This window comes from Dermacentor andersoni, chromosome 1 (genome assembly GCF_023375885.2).
Source record: "Dermacentor andersoni chromosome 1, qqDerAnde1_hic_scaffold, whole genome shotgun sequence".
In the NCBI taxonomy this organism is placed as follows: Eukaryota; Metazoa; Arthropoda; class Arachnida; order Ixodida; family Ixodidae; genus Dermacentor; species Dermacentor andersoni.
Window position 1 is genome coordinate 233,315,641 of NC_092814.1, and position 20,698 is coordinate 233,336,338.

At 46.1% G+C, this 20,698-nt stretch overlaps 1 protein-coding gene across 2 annotated transcripts in view; it reads left to right on the forward strand.

The window, feature by feature from the left end:
• LOC126548498 (PH and SEC7 domain-containing protein 1-like) overlaps positions 1 to 19,787 on the forward strand; it is a 425,618-nt gene extending 405,831 nt beyond the window's left edge. For both annotated transcript variants that reach the window (XM_050196708.3, XM_050196709.3), the window contains exons 13-14: positions 8,628 to 8,771; positions 9,135 to 19,787. In XM_050196708.3, the coding sequence (XP_050052665.1) occupies positions 8,628 to 8,771; positions 9,135 to 9,506 (516 nt within the window). In that variant the 3' untranslated portion in view covers positions 9,507 to 19,787. The remainder of the gene's footprint in view (positions 1 to 8,627; positions 8,772 to 9,134) is intronic.
• Positions 19,788 to 20,698: the final 911 nt, after the last annotated feature.

Consider the following 20,698-nt stretch of genomic DNA (forward strand, 5'->3'; position numbering starts at 1 on the left):
GGTGGCATAATTGTAACTGGCCATAAGGAAATGAAAACTGTTTTGTGCTGTAACGTACTATAAATGTTTTATATAAGTGTTATGCATTTGCCTATATACAGATTAGCTAAAGATTATTTGAACTGGTGCTCACTTCATGGGGCAGTCTGGAATGAAAGCCACGCTGAATGAATAAGGTGGTACTGTTTTCTAAGCGTGTAGCTCAGCAGTTTCGTTATACATTTTAGTACTCATTCTTGCGCTCTATTGGTACATATGCATTGACTAATGGGCGATTGCCGTGTGTGTGACATTCTAAATCTATTTCACACGTGCGCCACATTCGATTTCCGGGATGATAGTACAGCATGCCGACAAACGAACTTGCATTCATGGAACTTCTTGGTCACAAATTTACCATGGCAACCGCAACCGTCACTTAAATTTGCACTTGGGCTGTACTATTTTCTGCACGGCCACACTGCACAAAATCATGCTTTTGCTGCCACATAAAGCAAGCCAAGGATTTAATGTGGAGTTTTGTATTTAGTGAACCTTAGGGGGGGAGGGGGGGGGGGTCAAATGGTGGTCATAATTAAAAGTTTGGCAAAAACACGAACCTCTGAAATTGCGTTTGCGGCAATGATGTTCACGACACGACTTGTGCAGATGGTGTCCAAAAATTTTAATATACCATCATTCTGTGCACAAAATATTCTTTACCATTTTACATTGGCTTTATGGCGCCTGTGGCAGAACTGCAAATAAGGCAGAATAATTGAGCTTATTTAAAGTATTGGTTGACGAAGCAGATTTCTCGTTCACTGTGCACAAATATGTTTAATTAACTAATTTAAAAAATTTTCCTAATCATTGAGATGCCAATGAAAAAGTTGTGGATGATGTTGAGAAATGACCGATAACAGCATTTTGTGGCATCAGGGCTGTCCCTTCAGAGCCAGTAGCCAGCTGAGGCTCTCAGAGATGACAATGGTGCAAGAGCCATTCAAGAGACAACTTTTACTGCCCGAAGCCCCAGACCAACTGTAGCTCCTTCCTGGTCGCCGCTCCTCGCACTCCAGTCCCAGGCTGGCTGCACGTAGCACAGGCACATGAGCCAGGCCAAGATGGTGACAATGATGGCACAGTGGCGCAGCCATGCAGCCGGCATTCCCATACTGCCCCCTCCCCTGCGGGTCACAGATCCATGTCGAGGTCAAGGAGGTCCTCCAGGGACGCTTGTGGCTCAGGTTCAGCAGGTGCCTCTGCACCCGGCGGATGCTTCTGGTTAGCAGCAAAGGCCTCCTGTCGAAGAAGGTGTGGTCGCAAGGACCGGAGGAGAGCAACAGCGGCCTCCACGGTGCCTGGAATCGGCAGCTGAAGGCCAGGATTGCAAAGAGCAGCAGCGGCGAGCTTGGCCCGGTGAAGAGATCCCGCTTTTTGAGTGCGCCAAGATATTTGCGAAACACAGCATAAGGGGCAGAGTATACGGGCGTCCTCTAGCGTGTAGATTGGAGGCTGCTTGGAGAGATATCTCTCTGCGAGGAGAAGGCCCCGGAATGGCTCAGGAACCAGCTCTGGTGAGTCTCTGATGAGTGACCGTGGCTGCAGCTCCCAAGGCAGCCGTGAGACCCAAGCAACGAAGCTGTTTGCATCATCAAGGGCCGTCCAGGTTGCGACGGTGCAACGGGCTGTAGGGGGCGCACCGGTTGTGGATCCGTGGGCACTGGAGTTGAGAACGGGACAGCTGCAATATGCGCAGCATATTGCATGCAATTGCTGGCATGGCAATGCTATTAGAAAACTTCATATGGCGAGCTTGACACCTTGCAGCTTCAGTGTTGAATGAGCCAGCAAAGGGGGTCACAAGAGTACCGTGAGGCTTAATAGGGGAGCGAAACATTATAGCGTTCGAGCTCCAAGATGTGTACTGGTCAAACTAAGGTGTCGGTTGTGTCTTTCAAGCGGTAAGATAAATCACCAAACTGGCGTGAAATAACAAATGGATCATCCCATTAAGATGCTAAGGACACCGAAGAACCTTTAGCCGAGTTGCTCAAGTGATGCGTATGATGTAATACTAGGTCACCTGGTTAGTACTGAACGTCACGGCGGTGCGAGTTATATTGGCATGTTTGCTCGAACCGAGCATTATGCAATTGCTCACGAGCAGCAGTGATAGTGGTTAGAAGCCTCGTATGTCATGCATTCACGAAATGGTGGTTATTGGAATAGGCCGAACATGACGTTACCAAGGTATGGTTTAGTGGAAATGAAATTTCCCTGCCAAAGTGCGGATATGCAGGTGTAAAACCAGTGGATCTTTTGACCATGGTATGCGACGCAAATGCTATTTCGAGAGCTTAGCATCCCATTCCGTATGATTGGTGGTATGTATGTGCCATAAGCGTTGACCTCAAGTATTCTGTTGGTTCGTTCGGTTATGTTAGCCTGTGGATGGCATGGCCTTGTCTTTTTGTGTTTGATGCCGAAGACAGAACACGCCTTCCCGAGTGTGCGACTCGTGAAGCAAGTGGCTTTGTCGGTTATCAGTTTTGGTGGGAAGCCAAAATGCGAGAAGACATTGAGGAGACGGTGCCAGATTTTCTGCGAAATAAGTGCATGCAATGGGTATAAGTCAACCCACTTTGTAAAGTGGTCAGTGACCACCAATAAGTAGTGGTTTCCCCATGGAGTACAGTGGAAGGGGCCTGTTAGGTCACACGCGACGATTTTCCAGGGGCTTTTACTTTTACTACATCAAATCTGGTGGTAGACCACCACATAGCTTTACTTGTTGACAAATCGAACAACTTTGTGTATATCATAAAACGTCCTGCCGCATGTCTGGCCAAGCAGCAGTCTAACATAACATATCATAAGACTTGGTGGCAGAACTGTGATGAGCCAAAGCAGAATCCTGGAAGCAACTAATGAAGGCTGTTCTGAGACCTTTTGGGATCACTACGTGAAAGGGGGAGTTACCATCATGCTCGTCAACTTGTGAAATGTAGTGAAGCAAAAGGCCATCATCAGCGAGTACATTAAGAATCGAACTCGGCAATGGTAGACGCTTGCACGCTAGAGCCACCTAGCTGTGTGAGGACATGCCGGCAGAGGCTGTCTTTGTGTTGGACCTTGTGGAGGCACTTCCTATGACCAAGATACCCCATCACGGGTCTGTGTCAACAGCAGCAACAAGAGATGGTGGCTCCTGGGAGGAAGAAAGCTCGGGCATAGGCACACGTGAGAGTGCATCGGCAATTTTGTTTTGTGCACCAGTGCAATGTTCAATGGTAAAATGATATTATTGCAATAATAATATCCACTGAGCAAGGCGGCCTCCTGGTTTCTGTAAACATTGCAGCCAAGTAAGGGCCATATGGTCTGTATGGACAGTAAAAGAGGCACTGTCCAAGTACATGTCAATTTTTTTAAGCCTGAATACAGTGGCAAGACATTCGTGCTCAGTTAGTGTAATTTTTTTCTGTAGGTGTTAAGAGTGTGACTTGCGAACGCAACTGGCCGCAACTACCCCTCGAATTCCTGCAGTAAAACAGTGCCTAGACCATAGTTGCTAGCGTCTGTTTGTAGCACAAACGGCTTGTTTAAGTTGGGAAGTTTAGAGCTGTGCTCTCAGCAATTGCACTGGTCAGTGTTCTAAATGCGTTGTGCTGAGAATCACCCGGTGTGTTGGTACGGAACAAAAACAAAAACGAAACAAAACAATATTTTTCACCGTAACGAAAACGTACCGAAACATTATTTATTATTTTGTTTTGGAGTGAAACAAATATTTTTGATCGGTTTTCAGTTCAAGGGGGAAGTTGGCAATCCAAAACAACCAATACCAGGCAACGTCAGCATTAGTGCTTATCTTGGGCAGGAATAGTGCGGGCAATAGCCGGTCAAGTGGTCCATTAATCCAAGCCTGCCGCTCAGTGCACTAGCAGATCAGCATCGTAGAAAAACCCAGCGCTTGCACGTTGAAGAGCTTATCGTTTCTTTTTCTACACGTACAATGTATTGTTACTGAAGTATTGTTGTTCATTTATGTTAGTTTGTTATATCGGAACAGTGGTCTCGCATTTTTGCAATGTAAGAGTAGGGGTCGGGCATGAAATAAGTGGTAGCTGGCCCATGCCGTCATCCGACTTGAAGGGAGGGACTTGTTCTCGTTGAGAACGAGGAATATGGGATTTATTTACAGTATCTACATGAAGGGTGGAGAATGTTACATTTCATCAGTCTAGCATGACTGAAAAAGAAAGCACACCGAAGAGCTGGAAACGGCTGCTTAAAAACCCTCTGTCCTCCCTAGATCCCTAGGTGAGGGAAAACTGCCGTTCAACCTTCGTCCAATGGGAGCATCCCAAAGTCATCGTAGTGGACCCGCCTTTGAGGGGGAGGGTTCACACGCTCACTTCCGCACTTTGGTTTCACAGAACACACTGAGGGGATGGGTCATCGTAGACAGGGGTTGATACACTTGACCCAAGCAGGCGCCTCTTGATTTCAGAGCTGACCCCGCAGCTTGCCACCACATCTGTCCATTGTCTGTGACAATTTCTGGGGCCGTGAGAAAGCAGCACAAAGCACCCTTTTCCTGGAGTTCTTTTGCTCCAAGTAGACCGTGAACGCGGCAGCGAATCAACTAACAATACTTGGTCTGAACGGCTAGCCTTGTCGGCACCGCTGGTCTGTACGAGGAGACTCATTGTTGGCTTTACAAAAGGACTCGTTGCAGCGAGCCGGGAAGGGTTCCAAGGTCGCTTCTCCGAAGATCGCCACGCCCTCAGCAGTAGCAGCGGGCTGGGAAAATTTTGCAGGTCGGTACCCCTGGAGGCCGATCGTAACAGCAAGTACACTCGATGACGTGCTGCTCCAGAGATCATCCTGAGTGCCTTGAGTCAAGGCACTGAGCATGATCTCAGAATTCATAATTCATGTATTGCAAAAAATAAATACTGCTTCTATCATTGCCTTGCTTTGAAAATTTTTACATGTGAACCAAAACTGTTATGAACCATTACGAATCTCTCTCTCTTTTTTTTTTTTTTTTGAAGAAGAAGAATCGGAACTTAACTTATTTCAGTGTAACAAAACTAAAATCAGAACGAAAAACATTTTGTTCCAACACCCTGGATTCACTCCAACTCCATTTTATGCCTTTGCACACTAGTTGATTAAGTGGAACCATGAGCTCTGTGCAGCGTGCTATGAAAGAACGGTAGAATGCAATAATTCCCAGAAAACGCTGCAAGCTCTTGATGTCATGTGGGCAAGGTTATTCTGCAATGGTGCAAAGCTTCAAGTCGTAAGGATGAAGCTGGCCATCATCCACAATAAAACTGAGCAAGTCTACTCTTGAGCATGCTAATTTGACTTTTTGGGGGTTTACAGTAAGCCCCTCTTTCTGCATTTTCTTAAGAACAATGGCAAGGTGTTCTACGTGTTCCTCAAAATTGAATGAAATGATGACATCATTCATACATGCCATTGTGAATTCGTACCACACTTCATTGAGAACAATACCAATTAGACATGGGAAAGAACTAGGCAAGTTCTTCGGCAAACAGAAAAAAAGGTCACTTTGCTCATCCTCGGTAATATTGGCCTTCGGCAGTGTTGGGGAGCTTGTTACCACCACAGGCCGTAGCCGTTTCCCTGGGTGGAAACACATCGAGTCGAGGGCGTCATTGGACACTGATGCTGGTAGTGTCCATGCTGACCACAGCTGTAGCATGAACCAACCTGTTATGCATCTTCCCTGTACTCTCTTGGTGCCTGCGGCCTATAAGCGGCACAAGGAGGATCTCCTCTGTTTAGAGGATTTCGTTGCTGGTCTGAGGGCGGGGGAAGTCATTGTGGACATCCCTTGTCTTGCAGGGATGCCCACCATGGAGAGTTTCCACTCCGAGTTCTCTATCCGGGGCCGCCACGGAAGTTCATGGCTGAGTACTGTCCCAGTATTTGTCTCCCTCTAGGCACAGGCTGGCTCGAGGGCAATGTCAGCAGGTGGTGGTGGAGCATAGTGTTGCTCCCAAAAGAGCGTCTTCGTGATTTGCTGGGCGAAGCCTGCAAGTTCAAGGGAGGAAAAGGAATGGCCAAAGAAATAAGGCCTGAAGCGAGGGTGGCACCATCGCAAAACATGCGAGACCTTAGTGGACTCAGTGGCACTGGGATCAGTGCCTCGAAAGAGTTCCTGCATGGCCCGAACTTATACTAACAGACCCTCATCTGGGTGTTGCGTTTGGGCGTCCAACTCATGTCGGATGCAGTAGTGTAGTCTACTGACGGGAATTCCGCTCGGAATGCTGCGACAAATTTGCCCCAGGACATGAATGAAGGCTGCAGGCACAGCCACTGTGCTGCGGTACCTCGAAGAGCAATGGGCGGGACTCGTTTGAGCAAGTCAAGCTCCGAGACAACCGAAACGGTCCTGTAAAGGGCCAAATCACTCTGAAAATCTGGGACAGATTTCCCGGCATCGTGATGACTAAACGTTAGAATGTCCACTGTCAGCTTTGTCAGCTCCACTGGTTGCACGTGCTCGTGACCCGTGTGCGTGGCGGTGGCCATGTCCACGAGCCGAGCCGTTAAAGTCTGGCACAACGCGGTGATCTGGCCCAAAGGCAACGAGGCCATCGCATCTTGTTGCTCACCGGCTTCACCGGCTCCAGCACCGCCACAGTCGAGAATCTGGGTTGCTGTTCATTGTCGTCTGATACTGCCTTGTGTGCCGAAGAGTGTGTCTCCATGGAAAAACAGACAACGCAAACCAGGCAAACAAGACACAAAAGATATGTACACACAACTCACGCCACACAAGAAGCGGTAACCCAACCACGAAAGACACCACAACCGCTACCGTCAAAATGCTAAAAACTCCTGCTAACAAACGAGAAGCCCTGATGCCTATCTTCTGAGCACAACCAGCTGGCCCTACGTTTCGGGCACCAAATGTGAGCTCAGGGCCGTGGCTTCAGAGCCAGTGTCCAGATGAGGCTTTCAGAGGCGATAGAGCATGCAAGAGCCGTTCAAGAGACAACCTTTACTGCCTGAAGCTTCAGAACAACTGGAACTGCTTCCTCGTTGCCACTTCTTGGGCTCTGGCCCCAGGCTGGCTGCACATGGCATGGGCTTTGTGTGGCATGGGCGCATGAGCCAGACTCAGATGGTGATGATTGCGGCACAGTGGCACGGATTCATGAAGACCTTTATTTTAACCAAGAAGAATGGCCGTGAATTAAATAAAGAAAGATTTAAAAACCCGCCATGAATATGACAACGCTTTTCTGCGCGTCAAAGATTGCATCAATCTTTACGCAAGCCTCGTCATGTAGGGGCACTGCAAACAAGCGTCCGCACTTTTTGCTTAACGCGTCAGCTGTTCTTGGCGCGCATCTTCGATCCTTATCAAATGCTAGGTAGCGCGATCTTGTAATGGTTCGCTTTCTGAGCTGTTCCAAGACCGTGGCCTAGGTTTGCACATTCGCAATATACACAGGGTTTTAGATTATAATGTTTATGTCTGAGAACGCCTTTATTAATGGCGTGGGGACGCATTGTCACGTGAATTTTTCTTTTTAATTTCTCAGGCGTTTTCTTGTTTTCCTTTTCTTTTTGGTTTTGTTGGAAGAAAGGACCACACAAGACCCTAGGTTGCTATATACGCTGTTATCACTCATTTCTCGACATATTCCACAACCTTTGCATTGGCACCGTATTGAATAAGTAAGGTAACAAAGGCTAGCATGTTAAACTTAAATATTAGTTGCTTGCTCGCAATGAAAAAAAAAATAGAAAGAAATAGAAAAACTCAACTAGCATCAACAAAAGCCTAGCAACTTAGAGTTGGGCGCTGTTTGCTCGAAAGCGTTCAGTTATTTTTTTTCTTGGTCACATTTCGTTGGGATATCCGGTATTTAATTAATGGAGGTTTCTGAGAAACTAATGGCTTTCCTTTGTAGCTTCATGCTAGTCAGGTGGATGACAATTTTTTGCTGTCATGAACTTTCTTCACCTAGCGGGCTTCCACAAAACTGATTTGCCGTGACCTAGCAGTGTTCTGCAAAGTTATATAAAGAGCACCTTTGTCTAATCTACCTGTATTTCACTCATATTGATATTTACCAAGCTACTCCAAGACACGTATTTGCTGCACCGAAACGGACAATTCATGCTACAAAGCTGCTCCAAAGCGCCAAATTGGCTGCTGCCAGAGCTGTTCCAAAACTTCCTTTGCTGCTTCCATCCCTGAGCACATAAATAACAAATCTGCTTCCTTTGTCCAGTCAGAGAGATGCTGTCTTGTAGGACTTGAAACTATTTCTTTTGTTTGCATATTATTGATTTTTTTTAATCTCCTTTTCACGTTATTGTCTCGTGTATGCAGTTTCACATCTGATTTCATGCACCCGTTGCTTGCCATAAGTTCCACAGACTGTCTTGTCTCAAACTGAAATTTTTTTCATCTTCAGCATACTGTCATACAATTTTCATTTGTTCATTCATTCAAGTTGGGTATGAGTGTGGCAACTGTTAGACTGCCAAGTTTTCATCCTTTGACAAAAAAGGTGCAGAGAAGTTTTTCTTCACTCACTATTTTTTACCTTGAGCATTCTTTATCTTATGGTATTTTCCAGAGAGAGCAATTGACTGACCACGAGAATCGCATTGTGTGGCTCGAGAAGGAGCTTGAGGAACATGTTGCTAATGCACCAGAGAAAGGTGCCAAGTCTAGAACTGTCGCCGAGTTTGTTGAGAAGGAGTCTTTCTTGCAGAATGAGGTGAGTTTGGCTTACTTTTGCAGAGGATTTTCTAATGCCGTTTTAGAAGCTTTAACAATAGTCAAGATAGCAGAAAAGGAACTGGGTCTGTTATTTTAGCTAATTGCCAAATTAGCTGTGTAGTAAATATCCTGTGCCTCTCTCACTTGTAAAGTTCACCATACATGTGTCAGCTGCTGTGCTGAGGAGGCAAAGCTACGACATGGAGAAGTTGTGTGTGCTCATACCTGTGCCCAGTATTGTACTATAGTCCATTTTTAAGACTGCTCTTCATGGATAAAGCTGCTCTTTGAAAACAAGAACGACTTCCAGAGCATGTGGCTCCGCAAGCCCCACTGATCACAACTGTGGCGTCATTTCTAGCTCAAGCGATACCGCACCTACGCCTACCTGCTGCGCTCCAAGATGGCGCAGTATCCTGAGCTTGTACCAGCACTCGTCGAGACAAGCATTGGCGAAGTGGATGAGCCAGAGCAAAATCATGGTAGCAGCCATGGGTGTGCCAACAACCCATCACCTGCATCACCATCTCGGACTAAGCAGCCCGCACCCGCCCACAAGGCTCTGCCCAGCTCTCCTGCACTTGGCTCATCCTCGCCCACATTTGTATCACCATCAGTGGCCAGTTCGTGTTCTCCCCGAAGTTCCCCAACGGCTGCGCGAAACAAGCGAATAGCACAGGATAGGTACAGCTACCGAACGGCAGTACAGAAGGGTGGTGACCTAGGCACATAAGGTGCTGTACATCACCGAACTCCTACCATGTGGCTAGAGCATGCAGGAAAAGCGACATTCAATCGAATAAATAGAAGCAGGTGCACATAACCAGCCGGTAGTGGGCCTTTTAGAGATAGCAGCATTGCAGGCCACAACCCTTGGCTAAATCTCAAGCGAACAGCACTGCTGGCCAGGTTTCCTGTAAGCTTAGAAAGCTGGTTTTAAAAAAGGCTGCTGCAGGTTGGAAGTGTTGTACCTCAAGACTTACAAAGGAAAACACGTAGTATCTTTTGGTAAATATATTGTGTACATTACTAAGTTTTGTGTGCTGCACGTCTGAGGCACATTGAAAAAGCTGAATGATCAGGTTTACCTTCAGCTTTTTTGTAGCTTTTCTTGTTATTTATATAGGATCTTTCTGTTCTTTTGAAAGATTTTATTTTATGGCACATATGCACTCATTATGTGTGTGAATGAATGTTGTTTGGAGGATTATTTTATTTAGCATTATTGTTTTTGAGAAAGAGTTTTGGGCGGCACTCACTGCTGTTAATAACTGTAAATAGTATTTTATACATAGAACGTGTTTATAGTGAGTGCTATATTTAAGGTCAAATCATGCCAAACTATGAGTGCAACTCTCTTCAGTAAAACGATTTTCTCCTCCTTGTATACTCTATGCCTGTAGCATGAGGTTGACAGGTATAATGAGAGAATCATCTTGAGACACAAAATCGGAAGACAGGCAGATGTCAAACAGTGATATACATGTTCCAAAATACCTATTAATGTGGCATGCAAGATATCTTATCATTCTTGGAGTTTAGAGCAATGTATATGATGTTTCTTTCTTTTTTCTTTCTTTCTTTCTTTCTTTCTTTGTCATTGCTTATACTGAGTGCACATTACAACCTCATTCCAGGAGACAGTTAAAGGCCTTCTAGAAAGGCTAATGGGAAACTTGAGGATTGGGACCAACTTTAGTCTCGTGAACAAGTGACCAGAGTCACATAGCACCAGGCTCTTAAGTTGGTGTGTGGCATGCATTCTGCACAACAACTTATTTTAAAAATTGTGCTCGTTTCACTGGGAAGCTTCAAAATGTATATCACCCAATCCACAGGGGTCATGACGTTGAGAAGCATGTTGAAGGATCTTTAATTGCATGTTTTGTCATCATGCATTACTGATTTTGCGCCTGGCATAGGAATGTCAATATGAATCATATGAGCTGCCCTTTGCTTCCTTTTCTATTACGTTTTCTTTTTTAAGTTGTGAATTGTGTGAGATTGATGGCAACAGTTAGCCATCTCATATACTTAACCTTGTTGCCACTTTTAAGATAGTGTTCAAGATAGAAAGGAAGGTTGACACTATCCTGTTTTTTTTTTAATCCTGTTGCCAGTATTGCCATGCCATGATACAAATTGAGTGCTGCATGCCTAATATCTAAGGGAGTGTGCCTTGAGCATTGTATACCTTGGAAGATGGGAGAATGTTCTGTCAGATTTCAGCAGAAACATTGTGAAACGATGCATCATTTTACACTCTTCGTGCTCAAAGTGTTTAGAGGGACATTCTATAACCCTTTGTTTAATCTTAGCTTTTGGGATTGTCAGTTGGATATTGGCATATTTCGTGCTTTCTGCACACTGTTTCTTTTTCTCTACCATGCTTTTGTTTCTTTAATTTGTGCTCTTGTCTAAAGGGACAAACTTTGCAGCAGCTGTGAATTTTAGGAATTTCAGATTTGCTAATGACAAAAATGCCGATTCGTCCTCTTAAACCTCACTCCTGCATCACCATGACCTAAGCAAAAGCAAGCACATTAGTAATGCCATGATGCATGCATATTTATTTTACTGCATAGTGCTTTGTTTGGAAGATCCTGTGTGCACTTACAGAAATATGTGTTGACTACATTTGCATTTAGAAGGAATGATTGTTACATGCAATTCTTTGGACCAAATTCACAGCTGCAGTTTTCCTAAGAGCAGTGCAGTTCTGTCTCTTTCGTTATTCAACTGATTGTCTGCAGTGCAAGGGATGAGACGAGACTTAATTTTCTCTGGCTGTGTAATTTTCTCTGGGCAAGTGAGTGGCTGCTTGTGCTTTGCTGCTTCCGTGTTTCTGTTTTATTGTGTTTTTATGTTTCACCGTATGCCATTTTGCTGTGCCATATGTGAGCATAAATTGTGCTGCGCACAGGCAATAATTAGCTTGGCACCATGCCAGCAGTGCCAGTAAGGCAGAAAGACAAAGTGTTCCTGCCGACATCCTGTAGTGCCCCCTCTACCTTGCATGTTTTCAACGCTCGTCTCACGTACTGTAAACTGGCCAGAAAAGCCAGAAACTCATTGCAATCAGTGTGAACGACGAGTTTTCCTGCCTAGTCATCAATCAAGCCTGTTCATGCATCGAATGCTTAGAACATGCCACTATCTTCATTTATGGTGGAGTTTGAGCATTATGACATGTATTAAGAGATGTAACTAGTTCCACAAGTAGTGTGGACAGTTGTCAGTGTTATTCATCAACTATGAGAAACATGAAATGATTGAAGTGCAAACAAAAATCTGACCAAAAAGAGAAAAAAAAAACATGTGCAAAGTGAGGTGTGAATTATAGGTATAAAATGTGTGTTAGACAAGTTCAGACAATTGGAAGATGGAATTTGTATGAGCTCAAAAGCTCAAAATGAATGACTGGTTTTTTTTTTTTTTTTTTTTTAGGAGCAGAATGCAAGTGACTGGTAGTACAACATGATTTTGTCATTACTCTATATTTACATTGACAGCTGGTTTATGTTGTTGGCTAAGCATGCAGCTGTGGGACATCATTGTCAATGTCAAGGTGATACTCACTTAACATTTTGGCCCAAACCACTTAGTATGCACAGTTTCTTGCGGCAGATGGCATTTTTATGCCATCTAAATAAATTTAGCCCCTTGCTACAGGTTGTTTTATGCATTTGCTTAACAACACATCTTTGTGGGTTTTCTCACTGAACTGCAGCTGCTGTTCTGCCACTATTGCTTGAAGCATCTTGCCAGTTAGGCTGGGCGAGAAACCATCTTGTTAAATATACATTTCTTAATTTATGTGCGTGAAGGATTTTTTCATCATTTAGACTAGACTTCCAGTGTCAACATATTTTTGATATTGTGGCATCGGATTTAACTATAACAGCAGTTCAGAATTTGAAGAATACCTAATTTGTTGGGAGTATAGCTGCAGTACATAAGCAGTCGCTTGTACCTCTGTGAAGAGCTAGATTGTAATATGCACATCAAGTGACTAAAGCGTTCTTAGCTAAGCCAGGTATAAAAAAATCAAAGCTGATTGTTCAACAGAATACAAGAGAAATGTTTGAAGCAGAAAAGAGACCACATAATACATCTGTGACACCACCTTGGACATGTCATTTTAACACTTGCATTCTTTTACAACACACTGTTTCAGTAATGTTCTTGGGACAACTATGCCACACATCTAAGCTTAAAACCTGTCCAGACTGTAGCACCCTTGTGTGCAGTTATGTGCTTAGTATGAACTGGCTAATTAGTAAAGGGTGTTGGAACAGAAAAATGCTTGATAGGAGATAGGAGATAACACTTACATTAATATTTCTTTTTCCCCCTTTGCTGCATATGTTCGTATGTGTGAGCACTGTTCGTAAAGTCTTGTGCGTGTTTTGACACATATCTTCATTTATTTTTAGCCCTAGGGTAAGCAGTAGCTTGAGTAGGTTGTGCTCGTTTCAAATACCAGCAGGTTATTATTCTAAAAGGTGTGGAGAGTAAGAATTCTAGGCATTATCTTGAGGGGGCTAGCTGCTGCAGGGATATAACCACCAGGGCGTTTGCTTGCACATTTTACATCCCTGATTATTACTTGTCACGCCATCGCAGAAAGCATTCCTGACTACTAAAGTACATGTCAAAACATGGAAGTGCTGTCTGTCATTGAGCAACGGCTGTACCTAGCTAAAGAAAATTTATTTTTGGTAACTGTTTAGGCCAGTTGGAGCAGAACTTTTATAGTCAACGGCCCATTTTAGGACGCCTCATTTGCTCGATTACCCCGACGTCCCCGCGGCACCGCCACCTACTCCATAGGACCAGTATTGCGGCCAAAATTTCGGACGCCGCACGGTGTGTCGCGAGATTTTTCAGACACTGGCTCGCGCGATGTCGGAAACGGGCGGCTGTGACCGCTGTTGCCGCCATTGAGGTTATCGCCCGTATCCTCACTTTCCTTGGCGAGGCAACTGCTCGGCTTTTTTTAATTCCCTACGGCCGCTGCGAAGGAATTTTCGGCGATTCGGTAGCAAACCGCTACTTTCGTCTCCGACTTCCGACCAGGTGACGCTGTTCGGCGCCTCCAGGTGTGGTAGCAGGCGGCAAGCTGCCGCGGGAAATTCGCCGCGTTCATGCCACTCAACGGTGGTCGGGCAGGATATCACACGCGCAGGCCATGAACTGACGGCCGTAAAAGTGGAGCTCGGATCAGCGAGCTGAAAGGGACACTAAAGGGCAAATATTAAGTCAAGCTAAAATAATAGGTTAGTGCTCGAGAATGTCTAAGACGAATATTATCGCGCACTGAGCTTTAGTAACCGAGAAGTTGAGGTAAATACAGGACACAATTAGAGACTCCCGCGGAACATTCAAGTACTAGCCCAATGATGAAGGCACTCCTCATTATAATTATGTTACTAGTACTCAACTGTTCGTAAAAAAAAGATAATTGCATTTCACTGTAAGACGAAAGAAAATGCTTCTTGTCCCGTTCTAATTCATATTTAGAAAGAACTCACTGGCTTTATCCTTGTCAGCGACGCGGCTGGTCGAAAGGTTTCGTTTTCTTCACTCAGCGCCGCCCGCGCTTTCGCGTGTCAGTACAATTTCGTTATCGCGTAGTGCTGCGCTGGTTCTGCTAACTCGCGAAACTCGCACAAAGTGCAAGTAGCAGAGAATGCCACGTTCATGTGATGTCACGGAGTTTCTGCACGGTCTACGCCACTTGACCAAGAGCAGGATCAGCGGCGAATCCAACGCTCTGCCTTGGCACGATTTCTCCATGGCCGCGCGTTCGCGTTTTGTGCAAATGACCCTAGCACAATCTATCGGGTGCCGTTTTACTCATCGACGGCAGTAAAGGGCAGTGATGGCGTTTTGAATTTCCCTTGTATACGGACTTTTCAGACGCGATTTTCTCGTAAACTAGGTGTTTTCTTGGCACGAAACAAGTGCTTCGAGGTTTCTGGAATGGTATTTTAACAGTCCACGTCGACTCAGTATTTGCCTTTAGTGTCCCTTCAACAGCCCACAGCTACCGCGCATGACTGCCAAGTTTGTTCGCCGAGTGCACGAAATGGCGAAAGCCTGCCTCCAGGCAGAAAGCCTCAAACTGATTCCTCGCGACAGCGCCTAATTTATGACGTCGCGCAGCCAAGGTGGCGCGCGCGATGTCTTCGGACGACGTGCAACGCACATCGGGTTGCGTGACGGGCAAATCCGAAACAGTCCCGCGGCCTCGACCACCACGAAATTTCAAGTAGGTATTCCTTCGTTGAAGCACAACGCAGAGCAGCAGCAAATTTAATTTCACCGTTAAAATCCGTTTTCTTCTTCTTTTTTATCTCCCGGAGTGTCCGATTATTCGTTTATTGTTGCGGATGCCTCCCGTGTCCGTAAAGCTGGTAGGCGACTGTTCCATATTTATTTGCAGAATTGGAGCGAAATAGAAATATGAAATTGACAACGAAAGCAGATATCAAAGTTGTGTAAAGCACACAGGAGTTTTGTCACAGCAGTTTTACAAGGACTTCTGATCTCGGTGGCAAAATTAGAAACTTTTTTGTTACGTTTGGTTTTAAAGTTTGGCATTAGGAAATAATTGGACGTTACACATGGGGCATCAGTCGTAAGCTTGATGCTCCATTCTTGAAGTTTTGCGGCTTTCGTAAATCTTTAAAGACTTTGAGAGACTAAATAAAGAAATACTCTAACACTGACGTTGAAATTATATGAACTGCGACAGTTTTCATTCAAATCGGTTCACTTCTTGCTTAATCTGATCATTTTTGCGTGTCTCAGAATACGGAAGGCCCGAGCTTCCAGCTCTGTCGTTATAGCGTGAAGTAGTCTTGGAGAACCGCTACACCTCTCGAGGTTTCGATCGTTCTGCGAGCATTGCCTGGTCGCGCCGCTGATTCTCCGGGAACCGTATTCGTTGCTTGGCGTCGGTTGCACAGGCGAGAACAACGGCCGAGCCCCCTCTGCTGAATGCCTAAAGCCAGTCGCGCTCCGATCGAGCTCCGCTCAGCCGAAGCGTGCGCGATGCGCATGGTGACCCGCGGACGCTGCGACCGAGCGCCACGCATGGCAGGGCGGACATAGGATTTTGCGGGAGTCGCGTTCTGGCGGCAGCGCGTCCTTGCATCCATCACCTTCAGGGCGACCTGGCTTCGGAGCACGTTTTTTTCTTGACGTTGCTGTAGACGTGCGTTTCATTTTTTGGTCGCCAAATTGGTTGCGATGGACATCGGTTAATGTGCGGCGTTCACTTGCCTAACTAATCGTACAAAATTCACCAATTTACGGGTTAATTTCTTTAGGGCACGCGTTGCAACTTGGGAATTGAAGCCAGTCACCGCTTAATGCGCGTCCATTTAGTAGGAATTATTAGGCCAGTATACCGGTTTCGAGATAGTTGACCCCCAGTATATATGACGCGAAATACATTGGTATTCTACATAGTTTCGTCCGGGAACACGCAAGCAAGGCTTTGAGGGAAATAAGTGGAGCGCGAATGCATTTTCCTGCAAGTTCTCGAAACTGGGATTAGCCTGGAGTATGTGCATTAAACACTGACCGGCCTAAGTTCCGCAATCGCTACCGGATGCTCTGAGACAAATGATTAAAACGTTAATTCGAAAATGATACATTATTAACGTTTAAGTTTTCAGACGTCTACCATTGTCTGTCGCCGCTGATAATGTGTTGCTAAATAAAATACTGCACTGTCTACAAAAGTAGCTTTTATGTCTTGACGAAGGTACAAAACGCGGTTCGTGCTCAGGACGGGCTTCAGCATTAGAATGAACGTAGATGCGTCTCGCTCACTGAACGTATGATGCGGTGGGAATGCTTAGAACATTTGTGAAGCCATGCAGAAACGCAGTACGAGCTACATTTGACGTAGACATTTATATCGTTTACCTGTCATGAGGTATAAATCGTAAACTGAATTCGATGCGCAAACGCGCAGAACTGCCTAGGATGCTTGGCGCGTCGCTGAAGTTATCAAAAAGCAAGCTTATTCTAGAAAACTGTTTCGGGCGCTGCGTTCTTTGAACTTGTCTGTGAAACTGATACTACGGTAAAAAGAAAAAAAAGAAGGGGAAGATTTTGGTGAGGTCGATTCGGCATCGTCTGCAGTAAGCGCTATGTTCGCCTATACCATATAGGAGGACGTATGATTCGTGCGATCATTAATTCAAACCTGTGAGCAATGTAGCTTCGTTGCTCGAGATCTCAATTCGGAACCTTTACACACACGCATTTATATGTGTGCATGTTGTAAAACGTACGAGCAGACGACCCCTGGAGGAACACATGCTTGCGGTGGCGTGTGAGCGAGCGCCTTTTGCCTCTCTCGGAGCTCCCATGGAGCGAACTTCAGTAGCGGTCAGCCAGTCTGTACCGCTGTAATAGGGGAACACTTGCACCGTCTATTCCCGACCCTGAGTGGAATAAGAGAAAATGAGTGCCAATTTTCGACGATCTAACAATGCTTGATTACTTTCAAAGTTTGCATGCATTTATTGAGGAGCACGCTCGGAGTGTCGGGAAGTCGATATTCTGAAACTGTGGTGCAGACGCACTGCTCTTTTCATGCATGTGTAGAGCGTGAACACCACTAATGGCCGAACAATTTTTATTCTAAGTGCTGAGATTTGCTTGAGACGATGGGCATCTGAAAGGCGCGGTGGCGCTCTCTTCTTATGGGACACTAGTGAGGTATTCAGCAATATTAACACTGTAAAGACGGTTAAAGCATTGGGGCCTAGCGTGTCAAGGCCTCTATTCACAAAGCTTCTCTTACGTAAGAGCGTTTCCGCGCCCGCCACGTAAGACAAGTTGTGCAAATATAGGCCCAGAAATCGTACGCGTGGCTACTCCCTGTCGTAACCCCCGGGAAATCCCGGCATATCTATAACTTCGCTGTTGGCTCTGAACGAAGGTACGCGAGTGGAATGTCGCACGTGAGAAGCCTCGCACTGGGCCCGTGTTCAGCGATGGACACAGTGGTAATGCACGTGCGGCCGCGGTGCGCCTCCTGTACTCGCGCGCGCTCGCAGTGCTCCTTGGCGCGCCGATTCGGGCACGCCGCGCTGTCAGACCAAGCCTTCTCTCGAGTGACGCTGTAGTGACGGACACTGCGCCGAGTTACGGCGACAGCCGACTTTTGAAGTTCAAAGCTGATTGTGATAGCTTTGTATACCGCCTCAGATAGGGTTGCTGTAGGAGCCCCCGCCAAGCAGTAGGATAGCATCGCCACGTTTTTACTAGACGGCTCGGCTACATGCAGACCTGGAACCGTTTAAGTGTGTTACCGAGGTCCGGCATCGCCTGGACAGCAATTTTACAGCTGTGCGCGTAGAGCTATGCGCACGTCACGTGATCCCAGACTGAGCTTTCGGCGTTTTTGAGCTCGCGTGAGGCGAAGTTTGCCTAGCGAAGGTTGCGGCGATTTGTGTCTGTCTAGCGCGGGGGAAGCAATCTGGGGGGTGTGCGGTGTCACTCCTCGGTACACTCCGCCCCAACAGACTGGCTTTACATGAACGCTTGTTACGAAAGTACTCGCGTATGCCCATCTTCGCATTTATTAGAAATTTTCATGAAAGTCTCCGGGATAATTCCTCTCAGCTGAAAACATTCGTAAGGCTCATGAGACCTTACGCAAAGCCGAAGCTGACGCGTGCCTTCCGGGGAACAAGTCGGCGCTTTGCGTTACCGTTAATGAATCTTTGAATCAGCCGGTGCGGCACTTGGAAAAATATTTCTTGGCAAGGTGACTAAGGAGCCTGACGCCCAAGGCACATGTGCATGCTTGAGTCGACGTCGTCTATGCAGCCGATTGCAAGTTGAGGTCTGTGGCCGCGCAACTGTAACACTGGGTGCCTGCTACCCCGAGAATTAAAAAAAAAAAGGAAACGCTTTACCTTTTGCAGTCTCCATTTGAAGGGGCATTCAAAACATAATGCGCATATAGCTAACGTTAAAACCAGATGACTACATTTCATGCACCGGTATATTGCGACTTTGCTGCCGGTTGCAAATATGCACGCGCTATGTCGAGTGTTTACGGCCACGCCCCTTTCTGGCCACCTCATACCTTCTCTGACCTCTGCCGTATCGATGGTGTCAACCCGTGCGACATCACGCTGTTATTTTTGTTGTGGCCTATTTTATGGCCAACCTTCTCATTTTTATAACTCCACGCTCGCTTACCGAGTGTTGTGTGTGAGATCTAAGGGCCGTCCGTCAGAGTATATACCGCGCAGTCTGTCTATTCACATCTGTTTAAGTTCTGCGAAACTTAACAGCTAAATACACCGGCCGTGAGGTTGAAGGGAAACGATGATCGCTTTTTTCTCTCTGAAGCGTGTGAAAATGTTTAAGCGTATTCCGGAGGCGGGGGTCCGCAGGACAGTCGATGCGGTTCTTAAAGGGCAAGTGACAAGTGTCAAAATACTTTAACCAAGAGTGAAGCTGCATTGCGCTGGTGAATACCTAAGGTGACTCATTAACGTTCCAGAGTTTTCCTGAGCTTTAAAAGAAAGCGCCTCGTGGATAAGGAGAACTTACAGGCGCAGCCAACCGTGCACGAGAGGTTGACACCATCTTCACGTGGCGCAAACGGTGCATGTGTGTTAGCGGTGTTATCGTTTCTCAGCGTTGTCACATCTTTACATTGTGTCTCGATTTCCCGACCCCGCAAGTGCTTAGTGCGTGCCTTAGAATGGGTAGCGTTTGAAACATTTCCGTACTCTGGCTTTCGCGCGCATGTCCACTGTGCGCGCGCTGTTTGCTGTCTTCATTGCTGTTTGTGCTGCGGAGGCGCACTGTAATTTACCTATTTTTTTTTCCTTTCTGTAATGCGCAAAGTCTTTTTGCAGGGGATGATGAGATCATTGTTATCTTTGTTGAGCGAAGCCACCGCGCAAGAATGAAAAAAGTGGCTTGGAATCATGGAACCATGCTGGACAAATAAACCGTTGTCTACGAACGACTTGCCGTTTGATTAATTCGCATCGTTCGTGCCTTGCTAACAGACCTTAGCCACGATTTTGTAGCGGTGCCTTTTCCGATTCTATTCAGTTTCGTGCTTCTTCAGCGGTGAGAGCGACGCTCCGCCCGCGTTATAAGTGGAACAAACAGGCCGTGCACGGTGGATGATCAGAGTGGCATAGAGTCGAGCGAAAGGTGTCGCTACGGAATCGCGGCCCTATTGTACCATTGGCCTGTGCTTACTGCTGCGGTTTCGGAAGTTGTGTGTTGGGCGGTGGCGATGACTGCCTGTCGAGCGAATAAATTTAAAAAAAAAGGAAGGCCGTGCGCGTTGTCTGATCTTGGCGCAGTTCTCCGCAGGTCGAGATGACGTCAGCTGGTACTTGCGACATCTCCACACGCCTATTGGCTGTTAGTCAATTATCGCAGTGTAGCGGCTGAGTAATAGCGGTGTCTTACGGGGATTTTCGATTGCGATCGAGATTGAGTGGGATCGCATTTTTCCATCGCGATTGGCTCCCTTTCGCGATCATGCACAAAGGAGCCAATCGCGATCGAAAATGTTCGTGTGACACCGGTATAAATTGGTGGCGCAGGCCGTCTTTGAAGCAATTAGGCGTAACACGGTGTCTTGCACATTCCCATTCTGCAGAAAATTGTACCACTTGCTCCAGATGGGAGTGTTCTCACCAGCGTCCTTCAAGCGGGAAATTGCGATGGTTGTGTTACACGGCGTAAGAAAATGAAATACTGAAGCACTGGCCAGGTTCAAACGAAATTTTGAGGGCCAATTTGCTTATCTAATTGCAAGTACGTGTGTAGGCCAACTTTCAAAAGTGTGGGCCATATTATGGAAAATTTATTGCTCGTATGTGGCGTTAGCTCACGCTTTCTTAGTAAAATGTTCAT